At 53.3% G+C, this 25574-nt stretch overlaps 1 protein-coding gene across 5 annotated transcripts; it reads right to left on the reverse strand.

The window, feature by feature from the left end:
* Window positions 1-1152: 1152 nt before the first annotated feature.
* CAD (carbamoyl-phosphate synthetase 2, aspartate transcarbamylase, and dihydroorotase) lies at window positions 1153-25358 on the reverse strand. 5 transcript variants are annotated; one of them, XM_057309115.1, is made up of 46 exons: window positions 25084-25358; window positions 24691-24830; window positions 22677-22806; window positions 21648-21790; window positions 21333-21474; window positions 20972-21143; window positions 20581-20766; window positions 20286-20398; window positions 19806-19951; window positions 19412-19543; window positions 19039-19272; window positions 18685-18906; window positions 18298-18486; window positions 17917-18041; window positions 17612-17742; window positions 15016-15128; window positions 14332-14576; window positions 13881-14127; window positions 13389-13487; window positions 12977-13201; window positions 12717-12899; window positions 12292-12510; window positions 11819-11986; window positions 11012-11194; window positions 10776-10880; window positions 10116-10355; window positions 9789-9870; window positions 9337-9503; window positions 9015-9179; window positions 8709-8840; window positions 8321-8522; window positions 7775-7965; window positions 7527-7667; window positions 7203-7304; window positions 6642-6738; window positions 6347-6397; window positions 6015-6059; window positions 5741-5910; window positions 5555-5629; window positions 4804-5016; window positions 4501-4626; window positions 4153-4308; window positions 3965-4066; window positions 3662-3756; window positions 3501-3553; window positions 1153-2867 (listed from the first exon to the last, which is right to left on the reverse strand). In XM_057309115.1, the coding sequence occupies exons 1-46, from the start codon at window positions 25163-25165 to the stop codon at window positions 2848-2850; spliced, it is 6699 nt and encodes a 2232-aa protein (XP_057165098.1). In that variant the 5' UTR covers window positions 25166-25358; the 3' UTR covers window positions 1153-2847. The 5 variants fall into 5 exon arrangements, with proteins under 5 accessions (XP_057165098.1, XP_044246718.3, XP_057165097.1 ...); XM_044390783.3 differs by having other exon boundaries at window positions 1153-2808; window positions 3497-3553; window positions 25084-25357; XM_057309114.1 differs by having other exon boundaries at window positions 3497-3553; window positions 25084-25357.
* Between the last annotated feature and the right edge of the window lie 216 nt (window positions 25359-25574).

Genomic DNA, 25574 nt, shown 5'->3' on the forward strand with positions numbered 1-25574 from the left:
CGCATGGGGGGGGGGAAGGGCAGAGGGAGAGGGAGCAGCAGACCTCCGCTGAGCAGAGAGCCTGACGTGGGGGCTCAATCCCTGGATCCTGGGATCATGACCTGAGCTGAAGGCAGACACTTAACTGACTAAGCCACCCAGGCGCCCCCTTTGATTACCTTTATGTTAATGATTCAGTCGACAAATGTTTACTGAGCCCCTGCTATGGGCTCAATACTTTTCTTGGTGCTTGGGATGTATTAGTGAGTAACATCCCTTATGCAATCACGCATTTATCTGTGTCGCATGTTGCCTAACTCCCTAGCTTCATTATCTACACGACATCTCCATCTATGTCCCACAGCAGCTGAAAAGTATCATGCCCAAACAGAATTCGTCCTTCCCCATCCCAAACTGGCTCTCTGATCTGCGTTAGCCCTTATTCTCCCAATCTCAACGTCCCATGCCATGGAGTCATTTTTTTGTCTTTCCTATCCTTAGTATTTTCACATTTCATAACACCCATCCCTGCCTCTTCGTCCAGACCCTTTTCATCCATCATCTGCATTTAGTGCAGCGGGGTCCTAATTGGCTTCCCTGACGGTGGAATGTCTCCCATCCCCCATCCCTTCCAGATGCTGCCTCCAGGTTAGTCTTCCCCTTCCCCGTGCACTCACTTCTCCTAGCACTCACTGTCAGCTCCACACCTCCACCAGCTCACATTCCCCTCCCAGCCCCCACCGTCTGTGGGTCTGTGGGATATCGTTACAGAATTACAGACACCTACCAGTGTTACCCTGGAACTCCCAGCTCCACCCTCTCAGCTAAAGCCGGAAGCTGCCCCAACTTGCCATGGTGGCAGCTCATTAATGGTAACAGGTGGCCAAGCTCCAAGGGGAATGCCTATTTCGAGATTTTCTTCTTCACAAGCGTAGACAGTGAAGAGTTGGGGAAAATGACTTTGCAATGATAATAAAGGAACACATTAGGTCAGACCTTTTTTCATGGAGGGGTATTATCTAAAGGGTTCATCCAAAAGTAAAAGTGAAAAAGAATGTTAATATTTGTAAAGTGCTGGAACAGTGCTTGGCACATACTTAGAGCCATGTTAACTTAAAAAAAATAAATCAAATTGCTTAAGTAACTCAGGAGGAAATGAGACCAGAAAAAAAATTTTTAAAACTTTTTATAGTTAATGACAACCACATGGAGCATATGAAGTTGTTTCTCAATGGATGTGGAACGACCTTAGATACGGACATTCTGTTTAAAGAGCTGTTTTTATTTCTTGCTGATAGCTTCATTTATTTCCCCAGGTACTAAGATCTCATTTCTGGTTGTAGGGGAAAGAAGTTTATTCAACTTAGAGCTGTGTTATGATTAGAAGAGCCAAAGAAAGGAACAGAGCAGGAACACCTCCCACCACCTAGCAACTGAGTCTAGAGTGTGCTGCTTGGCAGCAAACGCTGCTTCTACTTGAGGACAAGGCTCTCCGAGTTCTGTGGGAATCTGTGTGTGACAGATTCCCAGGTACTTGGGAAAATAATCCCTTGTTTGAATAACCTCAGAAGCGTAACTGAAGCTCTAGAAAGGAGAAGCATTCTATGAATGATCCTTTTCCAACCAATGAAGTTCTCTGGGCCCACGAGGGAGAACTTGTCAGGGGTTGGGGTCCAGGAAGCCCGGAAGGGTTAACATTAGCAGGGCAGGAGAGGTCTCAGCTCGCCAGGAGCAGGTGGAGTGCCACCTAGCCGCACCCTCCTTCCAGCGGTGCCTGTGGGCTGTGAACTCCTGTTTCTGTTGAACGCACACCCACACCTCTTGCTCCGGTCTGCCCCTCTCCACCCCAACAGTACAAAGCAGGAGCGGCTCTGCTGGGTCTGGGTGTGGAGCCCCTCAGTGCTGCAGACACAGGATTCCCACGCCTGTGTTCAAGCTGTGCTGGCCATAAGATTCTCTTCCCATCCAACCTGCCCGAGCCTGCCCTTTCCTCAGGCAACAGCCCAAACCCCATTCCATGGACAGGAGTCCAGGTTCGTGCTGATCTCTCTTCTGAAAACTGGCTCCCCAGGCACCTTAGACTGGTTCTCTGCTGGCTCACGTTTGTGTGGCTTTTCTCTTACCCTGGTTTTGGATGCCCCTTAAAGCCTGAAATGACGTTTTCCTTTTTGTTTTACCGGAAAGATGGATTTGCTGTCAAGGGGTCCTATACAGGAATCTTAGCTACGTGACCTTGGGTAAGCCACCCAGTAACTTTTCTGTTTCTGAGCCCGTTTCTGCATCTGCAAAATGGTTAGAAAGCTGATATAAGATTACATTAGAATATGTGAAAGTTTGTGCTCACATCGTTTTCAGAAAAAGAGTTCCTTCTTTCCCATCTCTGTAACACGCTAATAGCTCTGGACACGAAGTGGCTTCTTCCTGAATGACGCTGGCGCAGTCTGGACCATCATGTGCCGGCATGTGGCAGTCCAATCTGTAGAAGTCATTGGATGCCTTACCAACTGAGGTCTCAAATGTTCTTGTTCATTCTTGCACTCCCATTACACATGGTGCTTTGTACTCAGGGGGTGGTAAGTAAAGTCTGCTGGATCAAGAAATTTCTTTAAGGCTACTAAAGTTCATGGAATGGAATGGAATAGCTCACGTACTCTGTATGATCCACGGAAGCCCTGACCTGCAAAGACACATGAGCTACTCCACCCCAGTCTCCAATCCCAGGGTTTCCAAGCCAAGCGCTCTTCAGCCCTCCACGGTATCTGAAAGTCCAGTGTCAGCCACAGGCTCCCAGGGAGAGTAGGTGGGAGGAGCTCCTAACAGTGACGGCAGCTGAAATCCAAGCCAGGTTTTGAGGACACAATGGCTACCTCAGCCACTGAAGGAGAGGACTAAACACACAGAGGGGAGAAGAGTAAAGGCCTCACCAGGCAGGACCCTGTAACTCATATCAGAATTTTGAGTGCGAACTGAGGAAAGACAGCTGGACAGGGATCGGGACAGTGCAGGACCCAGAGAGCACCACGTAACAGCACATTCCCGCCCAGACCCCAAAGAGCCATGGCTCTGAAAATGCAGCCAGAGCGAGAGCCTGCCCAGCAAGGCTGCTCTTGGATTTGGGCAACTGTTCTCAAGTTCCAGAAGAAAGCCCTGCCCATGACACTTAGCATCCTATGCTGAAGCCAGGATACATGCGAGGAAGCAGGCACTTACAAGCAGCTTAGCTGTTTATTTAGTCAGTAGAAAAATGACTTTACAGGTTTGCGGTGCAGGGTTAAGGGAGACGGGGCCCCACCCCCATGCTAGAGCACTCCAGTCCAGTCCAGTGCCTGGCGCGTGGTCTGCAGGTGTGCCTAAGAGCACGTGAGCTATCTGGACGCCCCAGAGCATCTCCGAAGTGTGCTGCCCCCGTGGGGGGCACCGATTTCGTGCCCAGCAGCTGGGCCTGACAAGAAGAGTCTGAGGAGCCAAGCCCTAGAAGCGGCCCAGCACGGTGGCTAAGAGAGCCATGCGTATGTACATGCCGTTCTCAGCCTGGCGGAAGTAGGCCGCTCGGGGGTCCGAGTCCACCTCCACGCTGCAAGAGAAGGAAAACGGTTGGCACACAGCCCACGATGGCCTATCGGGGACTAGGTGCCCTCCCGCAGCCAGCCCCCGGCCTAGCCTCGTTTTGAAGCCGTGCCACCTTATCTCATTGACTCGAGGCATTGGGTGCATCACCACCATCTTCTTCTTGGCCCGCGTCATGATGTGGGGAGTGAGGATGAACTGGCCAAAGCACTGTGAGGCAGACAGGGACCCCATCAGCACCTCAGGGCTGGGGTGGCCGTGCGGCCACAAGCCTGGGATCCTCCAGGGTTCCCTCCACACCCACACTCAGTTATCACGACCCAGAGGCCCAGTCCAGCTCCTGGGGCCCCACTTCCCGGCCACTAGTCTAGATGCCCCGCAGCTCCAGCCCTGGCCTCCCCTCAGCCGGGGCACTCACAGCTTCATACTCCTGGGTAGAGTCGAAGCGCTCTTTCTGGATTCGGGTCATGTAGAGCACGTCAGTGTCGGGCAGTGCTTCCTCAATGCTCTCAAATTCCTCCTGGAGGGCGAGGCAGAGCCGGAGTGAATGGAGTGCCAGGCTCTCACTGCTCAGCCCACGTGCCCCATGGCCTCCGAGGGTCTCACCTGCTTGGTGCCACGGGCCGCCACAAAGGCCCGCACGTTGGGTGGCATGCGCAGGCTGGGAGGGGCCACATAGCGCAGGCTGACACGGTACTGGGTGAGCAGGCAGGCCAGAGAATGCACGGTGCGCCCATGCTTCAGATCCCCCACCATGGTGATCTAGGGGAGGAACCCAATCACCAAGAGGGCCCCCAGATTGAGCACCTGCACCCACATTTCACAGCTGTCTCAGGACCGGGATGCAGGCCTCCTGCTGCGGCAGGCCTTGGAGCAGAGAAGGCACCTCCCAACGGCCTTCCTCTCCAGACCTCCCCCATGCAGGCCTGGTCCAGCTGTTGCCACGACCCTCACCGTCATGCCATTGACAGTCCCAAGCTCCTCCCGGATGGTGAAGATGTCCAGCAGGGCCTGGGTGGGATGCTCTCCGACCCCATCCCCAGCGTTAATCACTGGCCTTCGGCAGTGCTTGGCTGCCAGCTGGGAAAACGGGAACAAGAAAGGAGAGCCCTGCCTTCTGCATCTCAGTGGCCCCCATTCCCGGCCTGAGTCCCCCTCTTCCTGGGTCCCCTTCCCCGTCTGGTCCAACCAGAGACTTGCACTCATGTCCCGGGACCCATCCTATGCGACCCTGCCCCAGTGAGCAGCTGGCCTCACCTCCACCGCTCCAGGCTGCGGGTGCCGGAGCACGACGACGTCGGCGTAACAGCTCATGGTCTGCACGGAGTCAGCCAGGGATTCGCCCTTCTGGACCGAAGACGTGGCTTCCGAGAAGCTGAGCACAGCACCCCCGAGCCGGGCCATGGCTGCGGCAAAGGAGCTGCTGGTCCGCGTGCTCACCTCGTAGAACATGGAGGCCATCACCTTCCCCTGGCGGGAGGGCAAGATTCGATGTAAACGTGCGTGCTCATCTTGGGGAAAGCATGGGCTGTGGCTTGCTTCCCCCACTCCCACAGGAGGGGTACTGAGAGAACCCCTCCCCGCAAACCGCCTCGTGACCTGTCCTGACCTTGACATTTCCATTAGTGTCACAGTAAGCTAAAGGCTCCGCCTCCGAAAAAACCACTGGTAAGTATCTGAATCAGATACTTGTTCTCTGGGGGAGAAGGAAATACCCCAGTTCTACCCCATGAATCCATCTGCATAGACCAAGTGACCAGATTAACAGGCTGATACACTGGTGCTCAGGGCCTTGTAAGTCAGCTAACTACCGGTCTGAGGAGGGCAAACGTGGGGGTCGGGGGCCCAGGGCAGCGGGATCTCCCAGAGTAGAGAAGGCCGAATAACTTATAGAGGAGGGTTTAGACTCACAGGAAGGGACCTATGGCAGGAGAGGGAGATCCCTCTAATCACTGCATAGCCCTGCTGACAGGGTCCTGGACCCGTAGCCCACAGCCCTGACCCTGACCTTGAGTATGTCGAGGCTCCGCTCCTTCTGTACCATCATACGCAGCGTGTGTGCCACATTGAACAGGTGAGACATCTAAGAAAGACCCCCAAGTCAGCTGGAAAGGCAGTGGTCCCCAGAGGTCCTAGCCCCAACTTTCCAGATTCTCAAAGCTCTGGGTGTCCCCATCCTCCCTCCCCCAGGCACCTGATCCTTGGTGAACTGCTGGACAGACAGGATATGTTGACCCACTAATGAGTGCAGCAGGGGTGAGGTCTGGGGGTGCAGCAGGCCAGGGGTCCCCAGGTTCTGGGGTGACGCCTGTCTAGGTACTGGTAGTGGAGGGTAGCAGGTGCCATCGAGAGTTCCCATCAGCTCTGCAGTGAGGGACGGGGCAGAAGAGGGGGATCAGAGGGTTCCTCCTACGCAGGCCAGATGAGACAGGTCCCCGAGGTGAGTGTGTGTTCCAGGGGAGTCTCACCTGGCTCCGCTGCCTTCCGAGAGGACTTTTCCTTTGGCTCCTCAGCTACAACAGGGCAACAGGATAGATGTGAGACTGCAACTCCGGTTTGTGAAGAGCCCCCGTTTCCCCACACTCTGGATCACAGTGTCTGTGTTAAACCAACTCACACAACAGTAGCTGTAGCAGGTTAGGGGAACACAAGAAGGACCAGCAGCCCGGGGGACACAAGTGACTTCCCACGGGGCTGCTGTGTGTGAGCAGTGGTGCCCTCCCAGGGCCCCCCCAGGAGGCAAAGGGATCCTAGGCAAGGGGAACGGCCAGGCTCACACCAACCAACAACCTGGATTTACCCCACGTTCTGCTGCCCCGCGGGATCCCAGCTCCCGGGCGGAGGAACATAGCTGCCCACAACAAGAAAGGGCCGTGAGAAGCTGTGGGGGTGCCTACCTCACACTGGGCAGACTGATTTAGGCAAAGGAGGGTACAGCGGATCAGACTAGGGTGAGGGGATGGCAGGAAGGACAAGGTAAGGGGACCAAAGTGATCCCCGTCCATCAGGGACACTGTGGGCGAAGAGGAGCCTGTCCCTACGCATCTCTAAGTCCAGGCAGCCCCATCCTCCACATCACAGGACCTCCCTCTTACCTGGCAGACCTGGATCGGAAGCTCGGTGGATTCGGGGTGGCAGGTGGAAGCGGCCATCGGGAAGCCCTGGGACGACCCGGCGGGGCCTTTCCGGCGTCTGGAGAGACACGGGCCTAGCGTTTTGAGAAGTACTGACCCAACGCTTCCTCAAGTTCAATTCCTCAAGAAAAGCCAAACTGCTCACTGTCCACAGTGAGAATGGAATGGATCCCATTCTCCGTCACCTCCCCTCAGGTCCATCCTTCTGCTATGCTGTCCTTGACAGAGAGAGACAAACTAGCCTTTTAGAGGCATGTGTGAGCCCCATATGACAGGGCCCCAGATAAATCTCTGGTTGGGTTAATAAGGGACTTGTGTTTCCCCTAAGTAGGTAAGCTCCCAAATTCAGAGTTGATTCTGTGTTTGGCAGTAGACAAAGAAGTAGGTGGTGGAAGTTTTAAGTGTCGAGTGCAGAGCCTTCCACCCCCTAAACCACCAATGAAAACATCTGCGCTGTTAGCCCTGTCCCTGGCTGCACCCCCGACACAGCCCAGCCCCCTGGTTCCGAAGCACTGTGGATACCGTGGTTATCTCACTGGTGGCAGGGGCTGGGGGCGCGAGCTGGGGAACAGCCCCCTGAGGCCACTTGCGTACGTCCTGTCCGTAGCCCGGGGGCACCAGGACCTGCAGACAGAAGGCAGGAGCAGGCGAGTGAGCAGGGGGCAAAAGCCGGACTGAGATCCTAAAGGAGTGGAAGCCGGCAAAGAGAAAGACCGCCTCAGGGCGCCTGTGCCCACCCCTGTCCAGGGCAGCTGGGGGAGGTCGTGGCACCAGAGACAGGCTGGGGCGGGAGGACAATGGGACAGAAGAAGTCACTACCGGGATGGGGCTCGGCCACACACATACCTGCCCGTCGATATAGGCCACCTCCCCTCGTAGGACCACACGGCGGATGGTGCCCTTCACCTTCTGCCCTTCAAAGGGCGTCCAGTGGGCCTTGGAGAAGGGCATATGGCTGGGGATGGTCCACTCGTGCTCCAGATCCACCTGCCAGAGTCTCGGGTTATGCGCGGGCAGGGCGGCACACGGAACAGAGCCACAGGCTGCAGAGCCCCCCGCCCCCCACTGGGCCCACACCACGGAGGGGTCCTCACCTCCACGTAGGTGTCCTCCTGGGGGGGCAGGTGGAAGATCCGGCGCGGGTTGTGGTGCAGCCGCTGCAGCAGGTCATCCAGACTGAGCCGGCCCTCACTGACTGCTGTCAGCAGCAGCGGCAGCATGGTCTCCAGCCCCGGGAAGCCGGGGGGAGGCCTGGGCCCACTCTTCTCCTCTAAGGTGTGGGGGGCTGGGGGGGAAGAGAGCAGCACCGTCAGGCCGATCAGCTCCCCGTCCGGGAAGTCACACGGGCCACTGGGACTGCACTGCCTCACCAGCCCCGATGCTCATCTCTTCCGGTTATGTGGAAAACGGGTAAACCGGGGCGGCTGCCATCTTTTGGGGACCACAGCTTATACCCACCTTCTCTTATTTATAACTTTACTCATTTGCCCATCAGCTCCTTCAGGGAGTATTTATCGAGCACCCGACACAGCCCCGGTGCCGTGCTACACAGATCAAGTCTCAGCCCTTGCGGAGGCCGGAGGCCCTGAGCTGGGGCGCGAGCCCTGCTGGGCAGAGAGGTACATTGTGGGGCCTCTCACCGTGGTCTGAGGCGAAGCAGTCGATGACAGCCATGTTCTCCCACAGGGCCTCCATGTCCTGGCGGGAGCCAAGCTCAGGCCGGACCTCCCCCTTCCCCGGCCCCAGGCGCTCCAGGTCATCGCGGCTCAGAAACAGATGGTGGGGTGCCACTTCACAGGTTACGGGCAGCCCCCGTGCCTTGGCGGCTTTAATCAGCAGGATCTGGGCAGGGGGAGAGCGGGGAGATCTAGAGGAGGCCTCCCTCAGGCCCTGCCCCATGAAGCCACCGCATCCAACGTCCCCTCTAGGAAAGTTACAGGGCAGACAGGCCGAGCATGGTGGCTCCATGCTCCCCACCCCCTCCTTCCCCCAGCAGGAAGGGCACCGGGACCTCTGGTGTACTCTCACCTCCTCCTTCCGGGCCACGTGACATATGTGCACCGAGCGCTGGGTCAGCTGGGCCACCATGAGGACAGCGGCCACGCTCTGCCGCTCTGCGTGGGCCACGATGGGGAGGTGGGAGGGCCATGTCTCAAAGTGCTGGGGACAAAAAGAATTTAGCAGCGAGCGTGCAGAGCCTTCCATTATTTGAGCTCGTCAGAGCCCAGAGCCTTCAGGGAGCTCTTGACACTTCACTGCGGTCAGCCCACTCTACGGGGTCCTCAAGCCAGGAGGCACCGGCTGGCTGCCTCCTCCCACTGGCCCGCTCCCTACCTCCATCCACTGGGCCACATTGTCCAGCCGAAGCTCAGAGAAGGTCTCATTGAGGTAGAGCTTTAGCCCAGCTGCAGACCCAGCGACAGCACCCAGGGTCCCTGCATTTTCCGACGAGGCTCCGAGAAATAAGGCAAAGTCACAGCGGGCACCCGCCTCTGCCAGCTGGAGAGGGTACATGTGAGATAAGGCCTACTGGCATCCATGCCAGCCTGGCACCGGAGGCCTGGGCCCCTAGGCTTCTGGGTGGGGCAGAGGGAGGAGGGATCTGGAAGGCAGGCAGACACCTGGGTCACCATAAAGCAGGAGTGCCAGGGCTCACCTTCTGGGCCAGGGCCAGGGCCGGTGCATCAATGATGGGGGGCCGGGTATTAGGCATGGCGCACACCATGGTGACACCCCCAGCCAGGGCAGCGGCGGTGCCCGAGGCAAAGTCCTCCTTGTGTGTCCCCCCGGGTTCCCGCAGGTGCACATGGATGTCAATCAATCCTGGGAGAACACGGACGTGGCAAGATTAGAGGACGGTGCAGAGACACTAAGGACATCAAACACGTGAACTGGGGTGGCAGGAAAAGCAGCAGCAACTGATACGAGAGAGAGGTGGCAAGCTTCCTCCATCAGGGGCACAGGGGTCGCGGGAGGAAAGAGCTCAGTGAGAAAGATTCTGACCCCCACGCTCTGTGCCGTCCAGGCGGGGTGTGGGCCCCAAAGCCAGTGCCTGTGCCAGCTGCCACCAGTGTACAGAAGCCAGGTTCTCCCAAAAGATGCACTCACCAGGGAGCCGCACAAGCTTCTGGGAAGTCATACAGTCAACGTGTACCTTCAAAGGGGGGGCTGGCCCAATCTGGCCCAGGGCCTGCAGGTGAAAACCGTAGTCAGCTGTGACTTAAGGGCATCCCAGGAGTTATAAGTAGGAACTGGGTTTTCCCATAAACCAGGCTCTACCCCTCTCTACCCACCTTCTCTCTCTCTGCAGCCACAAAGCCTGGGTATTAGCATAACTACTTCATACCGAGATTTCCCAACCCCATGACCACTCACCTCTCCCTCCTGCCCCATTAACACTGGCTGTTGCCCTCCCAGCACCCGGGCCCCAGTCACCTCCACAAACAGTTTGGTGCACTTGATATCAATGATGAGGGGCACGGAGAAGTCAGCGGCCAGGCGCCGGGTACGGTAGCCCTTGGTGACAAAGGAAGAGAGACGCCGGCCCCCAGCCCCGCGCATTGACAGGTTAATCACTAGCTCAAAGTGATTCTCGGCCAGCTGCTCCAAGATGCTTCGCTGCGGCGGGCACTCACCATCCACTGCCTCCTCAAAGTGCCAGTCCACAGCCGTTACCTGTGGCCCAGAGACAAGGCCGAGGGCTAACCTGAGCCTGGCAGGAATCAGGAAGGACAGCCTAAAGGGAGGGAAGGTGGCCCAGGAACCCATAAGGAGGAGACAGAGGACCCACAGGGTGGGGACCAGGGCTGCTCTATTTGCTACCGGCAAAGTGTATTTCTTGACGGGAAAGACATATACTCTATGGTTACCAAGGACTCTGTGCAGTATGAGCCCACACCTGTACATACAGAAATAATATTCTGGAAGAAAATATACCAAAACGTTAACAGTGATAAAGAAACTGTAAGGAACTTTTCCCTTGCTTTTCTGGATATTCTATTTGCCCTACGTGGAATATATAGGACTTGTACAATGATGAGGGAACAGAGGGAATTCTCTGGTACAGCGTGGGGTAAGCTGTGGGAGCCCCTGTACCTTGACGCCGTGCTCAGTGTAGAAGTCGGCGGTGCCCAGACTGGCGTAGAGACTGTAGCCCAGGCTCTCCAACAGCCGCACAGTTGGGAGCAGCTCACTTTTGTTCTGAAGCAAGCAGAAGGAGGATGAGGTTGTGTCTGTCCCGTCTTCCACCTCAAGGTCAGCCCAGGCCCACAAAGCCAAGCCCCTCTGGGCCGCCTCTCTGGGCAGCCCCCCTCCCCCCCCGGAGTCCGTACCTTATAGCTGCCAATGGTCAGCAAGATGTTCTTCTTGGGGATCTTAAAGCCAGTGCTTAGCATGGCCTTGAGGTAGGCCTCGCAGCGGCTCTCCCCAAAGCCAGCCACTTCCCCAGTGCTGGTCATCTCCACGCCCAGCACGACGTCGGCCCCCGCCAGGCGTGAGAACGAGAACTGAGGGACCTGAGGGAGCAGGATGCGAGCTGCCAGGGCAGAAGGGGCCCGCCTCTCCTCACCAGGAGCGGCAGCCACGGTCCCTTCTCCTTGGTCTCATCCCAGGGTTAGCCTTCCCAGCTGCGGCTCTGCCTGTCAGTCCCCTGCTTCGCAAACGTACTTCAGGTCTTCCCTCCGTTTCCGCTCGGCTGTTCCCTTCCACAAGGCCTATTCCTTGGCCTAGGAGCACTTCCTCGACAAGCTCAGCGATCAAACATCCTGACCGTCCCTCAGGACTCAGTTCAGGCACCAGATCTCCTCCCAGGCCTTCCCAGGTCACCCTTTTGGAAGTGGCATCTCTTGTCTGTAAACTCCTTTAGCATTTTATCCTTATCTCTATATGTAGGTTTATCACAGACCGTTATAGAAGCAAGCTGCTTTTGGACCCAACCTCCCTTGCCCCCCATTATTCGAATGCGAGCTCCTAAGGGACAGAGACCATCTCATCACCGTTATGGCCCAGTGATGCCTTGCCCACAGCAGATGCTCGGTTTACGTGCTGACTGACCTATCACGTGTGTGGTAAGTGAACGCTCTCCCACTATTTGTCTCCTTGCTTCTGACTTCTAACCTCAAAGTTTCAGTCCTCCGTACCTTTACCCCCACGACTCCAGAGCCAGTCATGAGCCCCACAGGTTCCACTTCTTCCCCCATGATGACGCGTGTGGCCAATGCTACTAGGTCCACACCTAGTGTCTTGGAGACGAAAGGGAAGGAGCGAGAGACACGCACGTTGCATTCGATGACTTTCAGCTGGTCGTCCTGGGGCAGAGAGAGACTGGTCAGGCCTTCTGCAGGCTGGGCTTGCTGAGGCTACTCCACTGACCTTGACTCTGCCCCTGACTTACCACTCTGTGGGCAATCAATCTGGAACAGGGGTCAGGGTAACTGATGGTCACAAACCCTGACAACACTGTGGGCTCTAGCTAGGACTCCGTCCTCTAGCTTTCAGGCCTACTCTATGAGGGCAGGAGACAGTGAGCCTCACTGGCACTGTGGCCCCACAAAATGAGGAGGTGCTAAGACCCTTTAGTCCCAGTGACCTTCCTGCAGTCCCCTCTTACTACCTTGGCAATGAGCTGCAGATTGAAGGGTCCCGTGACTTGCAGCTCCTGGCCCACAGCATGCACAATGGCTTTAATCCGCTCTAGGGTTTTGGCAGTGATGTCTTGTGGTGGGGTCACCAGCGTGGCATCACCTGAATGCACACCTGCATTCTCCACGTGCTCAGAGATGGCAATGGCTGCCACCACACCATCACGGGCCACAGCATCCACGTCAATCTCCTAGTGGGGGACGTGAGGGCAATGTGATACAGGGCAGGGGGCGATTTTCTTCTCCCACTTGCCCCAGGAGGTTCCCTTCCTTTAAGAGCCTTGGTACAACCCATCCTTCCCAGTCCACTGTGCCTACAAAGTGCAGACAGGAACAGACAGGGGAATTTCCACCAAGGCTGGGGAGCCTGCCCTAAGAGACTTCTTTGGGGCCCTACCTTGGCCTCCTGGATGAACTTGGAGATGACCACGGGGTGCTCCTTGGAGACGGCTGCCGCACTGCTCAGGAAGCGTTCCAGGTCCCCGTCAGTGTAAGCCACATTCATAGCAGCGCCGCTCAGCACGTAGGAGGGGCGCACCACACAGGGATACCCCACCGTCTGGCAGAACTGGCGAGCAGACTAAGGGTGCAGCTGGGTTGGTCACACTCACCCATGACCTCCTCTAGCTCCCAGCCCCCCACCAGGCCCCAGCCCACCTCTAGGTCACTGAGCTCCCTCCACTGAGGCTGGCTGATACCGATGGTGTCGAGGAGCCGGGAGAACTTGAAACGGTTCTCAGCTGAGTCGATGGCTTCAGGGGAAGTGCCCAGCACCCGGCACTGCTGCCGATGCAAAGCCATGGCCATGTTGTTGGGCAGCTGCCCGCCCATGGACAGGATCACGCCTTCAGGGCTCTCGAGCTCATAGATGTCCATCACCACCTTCGTGCAAGAGAAGGATCGAGTGGAGGGAGCAAGTGGTCAGGGATCCGAGCCTTCCTGCTCACTGCTCCTCACCCTCTACCCACTTCCCCTCAGACCCCGCAAGTTCCAAAGAATCTTAGGTCAGCCAGCCACTCCCACGTGACCCTGGCCACCCAGGCTAATGAGCGGTCTTCATTTCTCTCACCTCAAAAGAGATCTCATCAAAGTAGAGTCGGTCACACATGTCATAGTCAGTGCTGACTGTCTCTGGGTTGTAGTTCACCATAATGGTCTTATATCCCATCTGTGATAGAGAGGGAAATGAGATTTAGCTAGGAGGTGGAAGGAAGAACATTGAAAAACTAAGGCAAAACCCCTACTTCAAACAACATCTCAGCTTTTTCTGAAATGGTTGTCAGGGACACCTGTCTTGGGAGGGAAGGAGGCCCAGCACTGTAGGTATCAGAGACATAGGCACAAAGCGTTGGGAGAAAAGACACATGCCCTGTGAGGGGCACAAGCTGGCCTAAGGGCAGGGCTCCCCCCAACCAGGCTTCCCCCGACACCTCCCAAAGCCCTAACATAGATGTAAGAGGAACAATCAATACAAAGTGCCAGGATTAAGTGTGGGCGGAAGGCAATCACTAGAACTGCGTGGAACAGTAAGGAAAACAGTATGAAAGACTAGCTCTCGGACCTTTCGGAGCTGCCGGATGCAGCCCACGGCACACCAGTCAAACTCAACGCTGGAGCCTATCCGGTAGACGCCAGAGCCAAGGACCAGGACGTGAGGCGTTCGAAAGGTGAGGTCATGGGTGGTGCCCCAGTATGTCAGGTACAAATAGTTTGTCTGGGCTGGCCACTCGGCTGCAACTGTGTCGATCTGTTTCACTGCTGGGCAGATCCCCCGTTCCTGACGCAGCTTGCGAACAGCCAGCTCTGTGCTAAAGGAGAAGAAGGGTCAAAAATAGAGCCTTGGGAGTGGGCTGTGGATTAAATAGAGGAGTGAGACCCCGGGGCAGGGATCTGAGAGGAAAATACCCCGGGGACGAAGGCCAGAAGCCTCCAAAGCTCCCTTCCAAGGGCCCCTCCCTAGTACAGTCTCTGCCCCACATCCTCAGCCCCAGGCCCTCACCACCACCTCTGACCTCAGAACCGCAAGGGCAATCTGCTTGTCTGAGAAGCCAAGGCGCTTGGCCTGTTGCAGCAGGTCTGGGGGCAAAGGCTGGCCACGATGCTGTTCCAGCAGCTGGGCGTGTGCTATAATCCGCTTCATGCGGTGCAGGAACCAGCGGTCGATGCGTGTGAGTTCATACAGCCGCTCCACCGAGTAGCCAGCCCACAGAGCAGCTGCCACCACGAAGATCCGCTTGTCGGTTGGCGTCTCCAGCTCCTAATGGGGAGAGCAGACAGATGGATACGGAAGGACTGTGGAGAGGGAGATGTCCAAATGTTAAACAAAACAGTCCCAATCTGCTTTTAGCACCTCCAAAAGCCTGAAAGCGGGAATACCACTGTTTTAGGAAAGGAAGCACCAGAGCCAAAGCTCTGGGATTGCAAAAGCCTGTATGCAAACCCTGGCTCTGCCTCTTTCTGGCTGTGCAGCTAGACAGCAAGTTCCACAAGCTCTGTAGGCCTGCTTCCTTGCCCCTGGAAACGAGCTTAAGAATATATCCTCATATAATGATAGAGGAGATGAACCACAAAATTCTCAGCAACATGAAAACACAGATGTCCAGTAACGACTGCTGCTACTAATGGTAACAAGTCCGTGGGCTGGGGGCAGCAGGGGTCCATTTCAGGGTTGTTGCCAGGGGAAGGGAGCCACTTACCATATCACTGACTGGCTTTACCGTGTGATCAAAGCCCACACAGTTCTCATCCACCATGCGAAGAGCCTTCTGGAAGGCCTCCTCAAAAGAACGCCCAATGCCCATGACTTCACCTGGAGGAATAGGATGTGAGGACTGAGGGCCTGGAGGCAGAAAGTGCTGCCCAGAATTTCTATCATTTAGTCAGGTCTCTGGGAGATTCCGGGGTCGAGTCCCACAGTGGTTTATGTATGGTGTTTCATTATTGAGGAACCTTAAACTGAAGTTCCTTTCCTTACCGTTTTCATGTCGTGTTTATTAGTGACCACGGAATTAAAATGCCTAGAATGGACATGGGGATACTAGAACATATTACAGTTTGGCACAGTGGACCCACCCCTGATGGTTATCCGGTTATTTGCTTTATTCCCATTATAATGACACCACCTGGGAGGTCTCGTCCTTTCAAACTTCTCAACAGTCTGGATAATAGGAAGATGATCCCACTACTCTTTGAATCCATCCAGAGATAATCATGTTTACCGCTCTTATTTCAAAGTATTTCTTTCTCGACTTTTTTCAAATGCATGTTTTGTACATGATTGTAGAATATGTACGATTTCTAACTTGCTTTTTCTCTCATCGTAAGCTTGCTCCCACGTTGCCGTGTGATCTTATTACCAGCCGTTTAACTCCTGTATGATTTGCCATAACTTAACTGCTCACTTGTGGAAGGACACCTAGCCTCGAAGTGTTTATCCTTCTACGTGAGGCTGTCATGTCTTTGGGGCTTTGGATTATCTCCTTACGATAAATTTTCAGAAGTGCAGGGGCAATAGATAAGGCCCTTAATAAATATTACTTGCTTCATAAAAGTCTGTGAGTTATAATACACAGTATAAGTTTAACCACCTTCTAAGAAGTATGTACAATTATTTTAAACAATTTTTGCTCATAAACAAAAATGTTACCTCATTGTAAATAGATCTCTATGTACTAATAAGAGGGAACTCCCGTCTCTACAACCCTCCAGGTTTGCTTATTGATTTCCTCTTCTATAAAGTTTTGACAATTTGCCCTAGGGTCTTCAAGTTTTCTTACCAATTATATTTTTCTTTTTGCTAATAGCAGTGTTAGGAAAGTGGATGATAAGTGATTTTGTTCAATTCCTTTGTAATATGATTATATTATAAAAGCGTTGATTTGGGGCAAAAGAGAAACCCGCCATATTCATATATGCATGCCTAGGAAGATTCTGGAATCAAATATATATATATACCCAAATCAATCTCTGTGTGACATGATTATAGGTCATTACTCTTTTTTGGTTCAACTACTTTGCTAATTTCTCAATGGTGCATGTATATACTTACATAATAAAAGTTATAAAAAATTATCAAAGATCACATTCCAAGAACACTTGAAGAGATGCAAAACATTTAAATGTCTCATCTGGAAATCAATCTTTGTCCTATTTTCAGTCCACTTCTTTTTACCAACAACTTAACTATGGCTTCATTCCCATGTTTATTATAATTTTCATATAACAGAAATTCATCTCCAGAAGGAACAACTTGGCAGTCTTGTACGATTTCTAAAAATTCCAAAATAATATCTGAGCTTACTTAGACTTGCTTGTTTATTAAAGGCTACTATTGCTCTTAATGGAAATTTGGAACACAATGAAATGTTCTTAACCTTAGCTGGAAGCACTGTGGTATGTGAAATGCTTGCTTTGGTTGAAATGTTTTAGAACAGTCTAGAGTGATTTAAAGGGACACCACAGGGAAGCCTGTTAACTCAATTCCAGCACATTTGACCACTGCTTGGATGTTGACCATTTCACCCACTCATTGTTCACTGCTACATTTCCTTGTTTTTATGAAAAAGGTCTCAGATGTCCTGCTCTGATCTTAAATGTTGTGCTTAAAAAAAAAAAATGTGGTGACTGTGGCAGAAAGCGCCTGGTGAAGGAGCTGGGCTGACGTGGCTGCCACCGCGCTGACCTGGATAGAGAAGGGTTCACAGAATAGCAGGCCTCACTTCCCTGAAGCATCACTATTTAAATTTGCACGGAGAACAAACTGTCACTGGCATTAACAGCCTAGTGATGAAGCCCTGGCAAAGTGCAACGCAAGGCTGTGGGTAGAGTTTCACGAAGCCAGTCTCACCGCCGACAGGCAACAGAGGGGGACAGAGGTGCGAGTAAGGAGTGACTGGATCTAGTTTTCCGTTCTTGGCTCTACCCTCTCCTCAGCCACGTCACTTTCCTTCTGCGGGCACCTCAGTTTACGCATTTGTAAAGCGGGAGAGATGAGCTAGTCTGATGGCTATCACCCCACCCCAGAGACTCTGACACACCCGCCATCTGGGGAGTGGAGGTGGCATGTGTACTCTGGCACAGATTTCCAGATGCATTTCATTCCCACTCTTGATGAGGACTACCGAGTTTGAAACATCCCTGTGAGTTCTGGGAACCACGTTCCCAAGCTGCTGCTAATAGAGGATCTGAAAGGCTATGCCAGGGAACTAACTCTATGACATTCTAGGTTCTTAAGACTGCTGGGACCCCAGAAGGTGACCTGGGAAAGGGTCTCTTGGGTTGTGTCTCTCTCACCAACGCTCTTCATGCAGCTCCCAATCTTTGTGCTGACACGGAGGAACTTGCTGAGGTCCCAGCGAGGGATCTTCACCACACAGTAATCCAGGCTGGGTTCAAAGGCTGCTGTTCCCCCTGTCACGGAGTTCCTGGGAGCCACCACGTGGAGGTGCCAGGACAGAGTGGGAGATGTAAAGAGTGAGCTTCCAGATAGCATGCTCCGCCCCCACACATTCGGACCAATGTCCTTTTCATAATCCCTGTCCTGTGAATGTTTTCTTCAGCTGCCCTCCCTCTCTCTGATCTTTTCCCCACCCTCGTACCTGAGCTCTGGCAGAGGGATACCCAAAGCTAGTTTGGCTGCCACGTAGGCCAGCGGATAGCCTGTGGCCTTACTGGCCAGGGCGGAGCTTCGAGAGAGCCTGGCATTCACTTCAATGATGTAATACTGCAAAGAGAGAGAGAGAGAGAGTGTGTCACCAGATAACTGGCCCAGAAAGCCTACCGAAGAGAGATATCAGAAGGGCCAAAAAACAAAGCCCTCTCCGAAGGGAAAGACAGCAAAAAACACCAGCCCCACCCCAGTCCAACCCTCCCACAGACAATCCTGACTTCTACTCCAAGGTCCGTAGGGTCAAAAAGCCCCAAAATTATGGACGGGGGTCTAACAACTAGAATATCAGCTCCAGGGCCTAGAGTCTCACCTGCTCAGACTCGGGGTTCAAGGCGTACTGCACATTGCACTCCCCAACGATTCCAAGGTGCTGGGTCACCTTGATGGCGGTCTGCCGCAGTAGCTGGTATTCCCGGTCATTCAGCGTCTGGCTTGGAGCCACCACTATGGACTCACCAGTATGGATGCCCAGTGGGTCCAAATTCTCCATGTTACACACCTGTGAAAGGAAAGTCCCATGGAGGTCACTGCCAAAGGGAGTCAAGAGAGATAGGAGACTGCATCCCAGGGCCCTGCTGCTTCTGGTGAAACCCCACTGTGGGTCTCAGGGACATTGAACCCTCAAAGATCTCAGCCCTGGGCTCTGCTCTTACTAGAGCTCATACTGCCTGACATTACCCCCGCATCCATTACTCACCGTGACGCAGTTGCCATAGGCATCTCTCACCACCTCGTACTCAATCTCCTTCCATCCCTTCAGGGACTTATCGACCAGCACTTGGCTGGTGTGGGCAAAAGCTGGGGCCACAAGAGCAAAGAGCTCCTCCCTGTTAGAGGCAAAGCCAGAGCCCAAGCCACCGAGGGCAAAGGCTGCACGCACCAGCACTGGGTACCCCAGCCGCTCGGCAGCTGCTTGGGCCTGTAAGGAGCAGAAGAGATGGACAAACAGATCAGGCCTCGACTGCTTGCTGCACAGAGGGTGCCCAGCCCCAGAGGAAATAAGATACAAAGACAACGACATCATTCCACCGTCCCCCAGCCACCCTCAAACCTGTTCAAGAGAATTTGCCGCCTCACTGGGGGCCACATGCTCTCCAATCTCCGCCATCCGGGAGGCAAAGGCACGCCGGTCTTCCGTCAGTTCAATGGTCTCCACGGGTGTGCCCAGGACCCGGACCCCATACCGAGCCAACACTCCGGCCTTTGTCAGCTCCACACCACAGTTCAGAGCTGTCTGGCCCCCAAAAGTCAGTAAGATGCCATCTGGCCGCTCATTACGGATCACCTGAGGGAGGAAAGGAATAATAAGCATTAGGACCGTGGGGGACAAGGAGAGGACCAAAGACGTATAGAAACCAGAATGACCACAGGATCCCACTACCCACGTGGGTCCCCTCCTCAGTCCACCCTTACCCCAGTCATACCTGGGTTACGTAGTGAGGTGTTATGGGAAGGAAATAGACCTTGTCAGCCAGCCCCTGGGAAGTCTGCACTGTGGCAATGTTGGGGTTGATCAGCAACGTCTGGATGTTTTCCTCCTTCAGGGCCTTAATCGCCTAGGGGGACAAAAATGGCCTATCAGCGTCGCCTGCTATCAATGGTCTTAGACCACCAGTGTGTCTCTTCTTCTCTCCCTCCCTGTGTTCTCAGTCCCTAATAACCAATTCCGATTCCTCAGCACCTCACCTTTCCACACATTCCCCAGATCTCCTGGTTCGTTCCCTCCTTACAACCCATGTTCACGCCTCAGCCTTCTCCTCAAGACTATCCATTCCTGAGGGTCACACACCCAGAGGGGCAGGGATGGACATGCTTTACCTGAGAGCCAGAGTAGTCAAACTCTCCAGCTTGGCCAATGGAGAGGCCCCCAGAGCCCAGGATCAGAACCTTTCGTGGTGGTGGAAGCCCAGAGCCTGGGGTGGGAATTCCAGGCGGACAGAGGCGCTCAACCAGCCGCTCTCGAACTGTGGAGGCAAAGAAAGTCATAGAATGCTAGAGCTGAAGGAGACCTGAGAGATCATCTACATGAACCCCCTCGCTTTACAGAAGAATCCAAAACAAGTCACGCCTCCAATGAGTAGCAGAGGCAGGACGAGAACCCAGAACTCATGACGCTGGAGCTCCTTTCCACAGAAGAGGCATAAATAATCATTGTGGCTTGGTTGCTTTCCTGCCCCATCCCCTTAACCTCCCAAACATATCTCTATCTCAATTTCCTGGGGCATGTCCATTTTATGTCCATCCCAGAGCCAACCCTGTTCTTAGTTCTCCATGACCCAGGTCTACTCAGACGCTTACCTGTCTGGCCCCCAGGGTTCCCAGCTGTGGCTTCTTTCACAGTTTCCAGAAAGATATCAAAAAGAAGCTCCATATCTGAAGGACCAGCTTGGTGCTCTGGGTGAAACTGGACACTGTTGAAGAGATGGGATCATGAAACCTGCCATCATCCCTGGCTTGGAATTGGCACTCTTGGGGGTAGGTAATGGGATAGATGACTGGGGCCCACTGCTGTGCTTTACCTTCTGATCTTCAAGACCCTGGGGCTTCCAAGCTGTAGAGATTCATTCACCCTGCCAGAATCATCCAGACTCACCTGAAGAACGGCAGGCTGTCGTGTACGATGCCTTCATTGGAACGATCATTGGCGTTGGTAAAGAGAGGAAGCCAGCCTGCTGGCAGCGAGTCTGTTTCCACAGCAAACCCATGGTTCTGGGATGTCAGAAAGCAGCGCCCAGAGCCCACCAGCAAGCATGGCTGATTGTGGCCTCGGTTCCCGTATCTGGAGATGGAAGCACACTGAAGTTACTGGCCCCTTTCATCACCCCCCTTCACCACTGTACCCATCCCAGCTTCGGTTGAGCTCAGCACCCTCAACCGGCCCCTGCTCCTGTTTCAGCACTAACCAACACCAACTCTATTCCCATCCCCAAGACTCCCCACCGCTCACGTCAGTAGTGTGGGCCTCCTCTCCCCACAAGTCCCACCTCATCTTGTATGTCTTGGCCCCAATGGCTAAGGCCAACAGCTGGTGTCCCAGACAGATCCCGAAGACAGGTCGGGGATTAGGCTCAGATAAGACACGGCTCAGTGTGGATACCACACTGGGATAGGAGGCGGGGTCACCAGGGCCATTACTCAGGAAGACACCCTCATACTCTGGAGTGGGCAGAAAAGATGATGTCAAAACCAATAGTTTAACCAGAGAGACGCGCTTGCAGCCCTTACCATCAGAGCAAAAGCCCTGATCTCTGTCTCCTTCCCTGCAACTTATAGCGACTAGACCAAGGGACAGATCTTCCACCCGTGTTGCCTGCCTGTAGCCCTTTACACAGCCCAGCTACTCACCCCGGCTGTCTAAGGCGTGGTCCCATGGTACCACAGTGACCTCAGCACCACGCTGACACAGGCATCGGATCTGATTATACTTGAGGCCACAATCCAAAGCAAGGATCCGAGGGGTGCCCCCTGCATTGAACACCCGTGGAGCCTGAGGAATAAAGGACAACAGTTGGCAGCTGTGATCAGTGAGGACAGATAAACACACACCAATCCCTGCCTTTGAGGCCTCTTCTGATTTGCCCTCAAGTGATAACCCCAGTTATGGACAGAATAAAACTACCAAGCTATGGCTTGCAACACTCTCCCACTCTACCTCTGTACCTTAATTGAGACCTCTGGCACCAGGGGGCGGGCATTAGGGTCCAAGAATGGCAGGGCTGAAGGCTCTGTCCCATCCTGGACCAGCTTTCCCAGCAGAGACCCTTGTTCTCGCAACTTCTTAGTCAGCTCCCGAGTATCCACTCCTGTCAAAATAGCACAGTCTCAGAGATCACACTCCCCCAACTCAGTCATGCATGAGGTTAGACTTTCAGAAGCACTGCATTCCGGAACCCTGAGTCACACACAGCTGTTCTAGGGGCATCAAAATCCTGGGCCATCCTGATGGAAGTACACTACCATGAAGTATTCTTGCTAAAAATATCACATCTGAATTGAACCATGACTTCTAGATTTGTTTACAGAAAATAATACCAGGAGACAAAGAATATGCTAAACAACACTACAGGAACGTAATCAACAAAATGCAGATTGTGGGATACGCTAAAGGAAAACTGACTTGTTTTTGTCAAATGGGTTATAAGGTCCATTGATCCAAGGGACATACCAACCAAATGTAATACATGGATCTTACTGAGATCCGGATTCAAATAAGCGGTAAAAATCAATTAGATAATAGAAAAATTGTGAACGCTGCCTGGAGTTTTGTTATTAAGGAATTACTGTTACTTTTTAAAAGGTACGATAATGTTATCACGATTTTGTTTTAAAAAGGATTCCTGATTCCTTTTTCAGACAGTGAACTATTTGTGGATGAAATGAACGTTTGAGATCTGCTTCGAAAAAATGAGGGGGTTCTAGTGGTAGTGGTGAAATAAGTTTAGTCCTGAGTTAATGATCACAGAAGCTGGGGTTTTATTTCTTCCTTTTGTATGTTTGAAATTTGCCATTAGAGTGAGAGCTCAGTTCCTTCTCCAAACCCCAGACCCCAATGTAAACCTTCCACATCTGATACATTCTATCACAACCTTGGACTCAAGGCCCAACAGTGCACAAGAGACCTCTTGATTCTTTCCATCCAGGCACCTGGGCTCTGGCCAGATACGATCCTGCTCACGCATTGCGCCATACCTTGCAGGCCAGGTATGCCATGCTGTTGCAGCCACTGGTGCAGGGTGTGGGTGGCACTCCAGTGGCTGGGCGTGGGGCAGCACTCTCCCACCACCAGTCCTGCCACGTGGATCCCGGAGGATTCAAACCACTGTCGGTGGAAGGAAGAGACTGTGAGGAGCCTGGGGCCACCTATCTTCCTATCTTCTTTTCCCATCGTTCGGCAGGGGCCCTACACGTCAGCCACACTGAAAGGCCCGGTTGTTCCTTTAACACACCAAGCACCTCATGCTTTTGTCCTTTACCAACAGTGCTGTTCCCCATATGAAACACTGAACACCAGGCCCTCGTTAATAACTGAGAACGAGCTTTTCCTTTCCTTCCTTTTCTTTATCCAAAATGGAAATTACAAATCCCACTTCTGTGAAGATACTGCCTTCTCACCCATGGCAGTTTGTGCCTCCTCCTTAGGGTTCACCTAAACTCACTTTATTTCCACTGTTTTTGCTATTTACATTGTATATAAATGTGTTTGTGTGTCTCCCTGTCACAGAACGACGAACGCACAGAACGACGAACGCTTCAGGAACAAGGTGCCTGACACATAGTAGCAGTCAACAAACATTTACTGAGTGCCCACTTAGTCCCAGGCATTGTAATAGATGTTGGGGGAGGAGCAGTGAGTATGCAAAAAGACAAGGTCCCGGTCTTCACCATGTTAATTTGCTACTTAAGAAGCCTGAAAATTAACAAAGCAACATGCAAATAAACAAGATCATAATTACAGAGTATGATAAAAGCAGAATGTAAGGTCGACGCACAATACCTTATTAAATAAAAATAAAGGTTCAAGGTACGACGCTAAGCATGATTATGCCCCTCCCCCCTTAGTAGGGGATTATCATTAAAAAAAATTTAACACAAATTTGCTACCCAGTACATAAGCATTTAATAACTAAATAGAGACCTGGGTCATTTATGTGGGAGGGGATGGCATATTGAAGTCACATATGTTTAGTAGCAGAAGGTTTAAAAGATGATGGCTGTTGAGAGTTTTAGGGATCTGCAGGGTAGTTCGGCAGAACGCTCCATGGCCAGGTAGACTCGTCCACGTATGGACTGGTGCTTTTATAGCACGTGTGCCACAAGAGCATCCGTGGGGGACTGGAGGCTCTAGGAGGCCTTACTCACCCTGGTTCTGTTAAGTGCCTCGATTTTGCAGGTTTGTAACACTGACTTTGTCAGTGTGTCTACAGCCGACGAAGCTGAAGACTGCCATGTTAACCAGCATACTGCATTTTAAACAAGAACGCAGTCTACTTACAGATTTGTGATGAGGAATGGTCCTTTCCAGGATTAACAAAGTGTGTCCCTTACCTAGAGTTCCCTCTCCTAAGAGTCAGGGTGAATTAAAGAATTAAAGGCTCACTAAGCCTGGAAAACCAGGACAAAATGCGCTTCGAGGAATACTGTACCTAGGCTGGGGTGGTTTCCACTAATAATTTGTCCATTTTTTTCATTAGTTGAACTCTCAGTGCAACTTAGTTTCCAAATTCCAGAGGAGGAGGAATAGGTGGAACTTCACTGTGGGAGGAGACTGAGTTTTCTTATCTAGAGATAAGAACTCCATAAAATGTCAAAAACGAGTCAAGGTAAGAAAAATAGGTTTAAAAGATTATCAACTTGACTGTTTGGTAGGTGAACTGGGACCCACTCTCACACTGGGAAGGGTGTGACCCTAGCTTCCTGTCTCTTTCCCACTATGTAATCTTAAAGCATTGCCCCCATCACATCACTCTGCTGGTAAAAAAATCTTCACCGGTTCCTTACCGAAGCCCAGACTCTTTGGCTTGGCATCCCGCGCTCTGTGCCTCTCAAGGTACTTCAAGCCCTGGGTAGGATTTGTCCTATCACTTCAGTGTGTATCTTTGTTCTCTCCAGGATGCCTAACTTAATGCCAATGTCTTCACTTGACTAACAGATAACAATCATTGATTTGAAAAGGAAAGTAGAGAAAGCATTTGGGTGTGGCTACCTTACTGAGACCGAACTCATCCACTTCGTCTGTGGGGATGCCGTAGTTGCCGATCAGAGGATATGTCAGCACTAAGATTTGTGCTTTGTAGGAAGGGTCAGTGAGGGCCTCGGGGTAGCCAACCATGCCGGTTTGAAACACTGCAAGAAAAAGGCAGGGCTGGGGCTCGGGCAGGACACCCTTCACAGCACCGCCTTGCGCGATGACAGTGCCCCAGCGGAGGCTGCCTTGACCTTGAGGGATGAAAGGGGCTGGGATGGGGACAGGGGCACCAAATGGGGGTGGGAGGGAAGGTATGCAGGCGGGAAAATGGCGGGTTTGGGCAGGGCAAGCTGGGCAGAGAGGGGCAGCGGAGAGTGGGATGAGGTCGGCAGCCGGCTGGAGCTTGCTTACCCACTTCCCCGGCAGTCGACACAGTGGCCCCAAAGGGCTGGCCCCTCAGGACCGACCCATCCTCCAACATCAGGGCCGCCATGGGAACGGAGCTCAGAGGCGGGGGCGAGCACAGAGAAGCGGCAAGCGCAGCAAGCCCCAGCCGGTGCTGGAACCACGTGAGGTCGGCGCGCCAGGAGTCGGTCCACGTGGCTAACCGCGCCGGTGGCTGGAGCGCGGGCCGCGCAAGGCGCCGGAGCTCCAGGCGCGCTGGGCGGAGGCTGACTGCGGCGGCGCGGGCTGCCGGCAGCGTGAGGGGCGGGGCCCAGCACGTAAGGGGCGGGGCCAAGTTAGCAACAGCGTGCCCGGCGTCTCCTCTCCCCCCAACTCCGCCCCACTACAAAGCCCCGGGAAAACTGGAAAAGAAAACCTACTACTCTAAAGCGGTCTCTCCCACTCTAACCAAGAAATACACAAAGCCAGGTCGCCTTTCTCTAAAAAATAAAACAACA

This window comes from Ursus arctos, unplaced genomic scaffold (genome assembly GCF_023065955.2).
Source record: "Ursus arctos isolate Adak ecotype North America unplaced genomic scaffold, UrsArc2.0 scaffold_8, whole genome shotgun sequence".
Lineage (NCBI taxonomy): Eukaryota > Metazoa > Chordata > Mammalia > Carnivora > Ursidae > Ursus > Ursus arctos.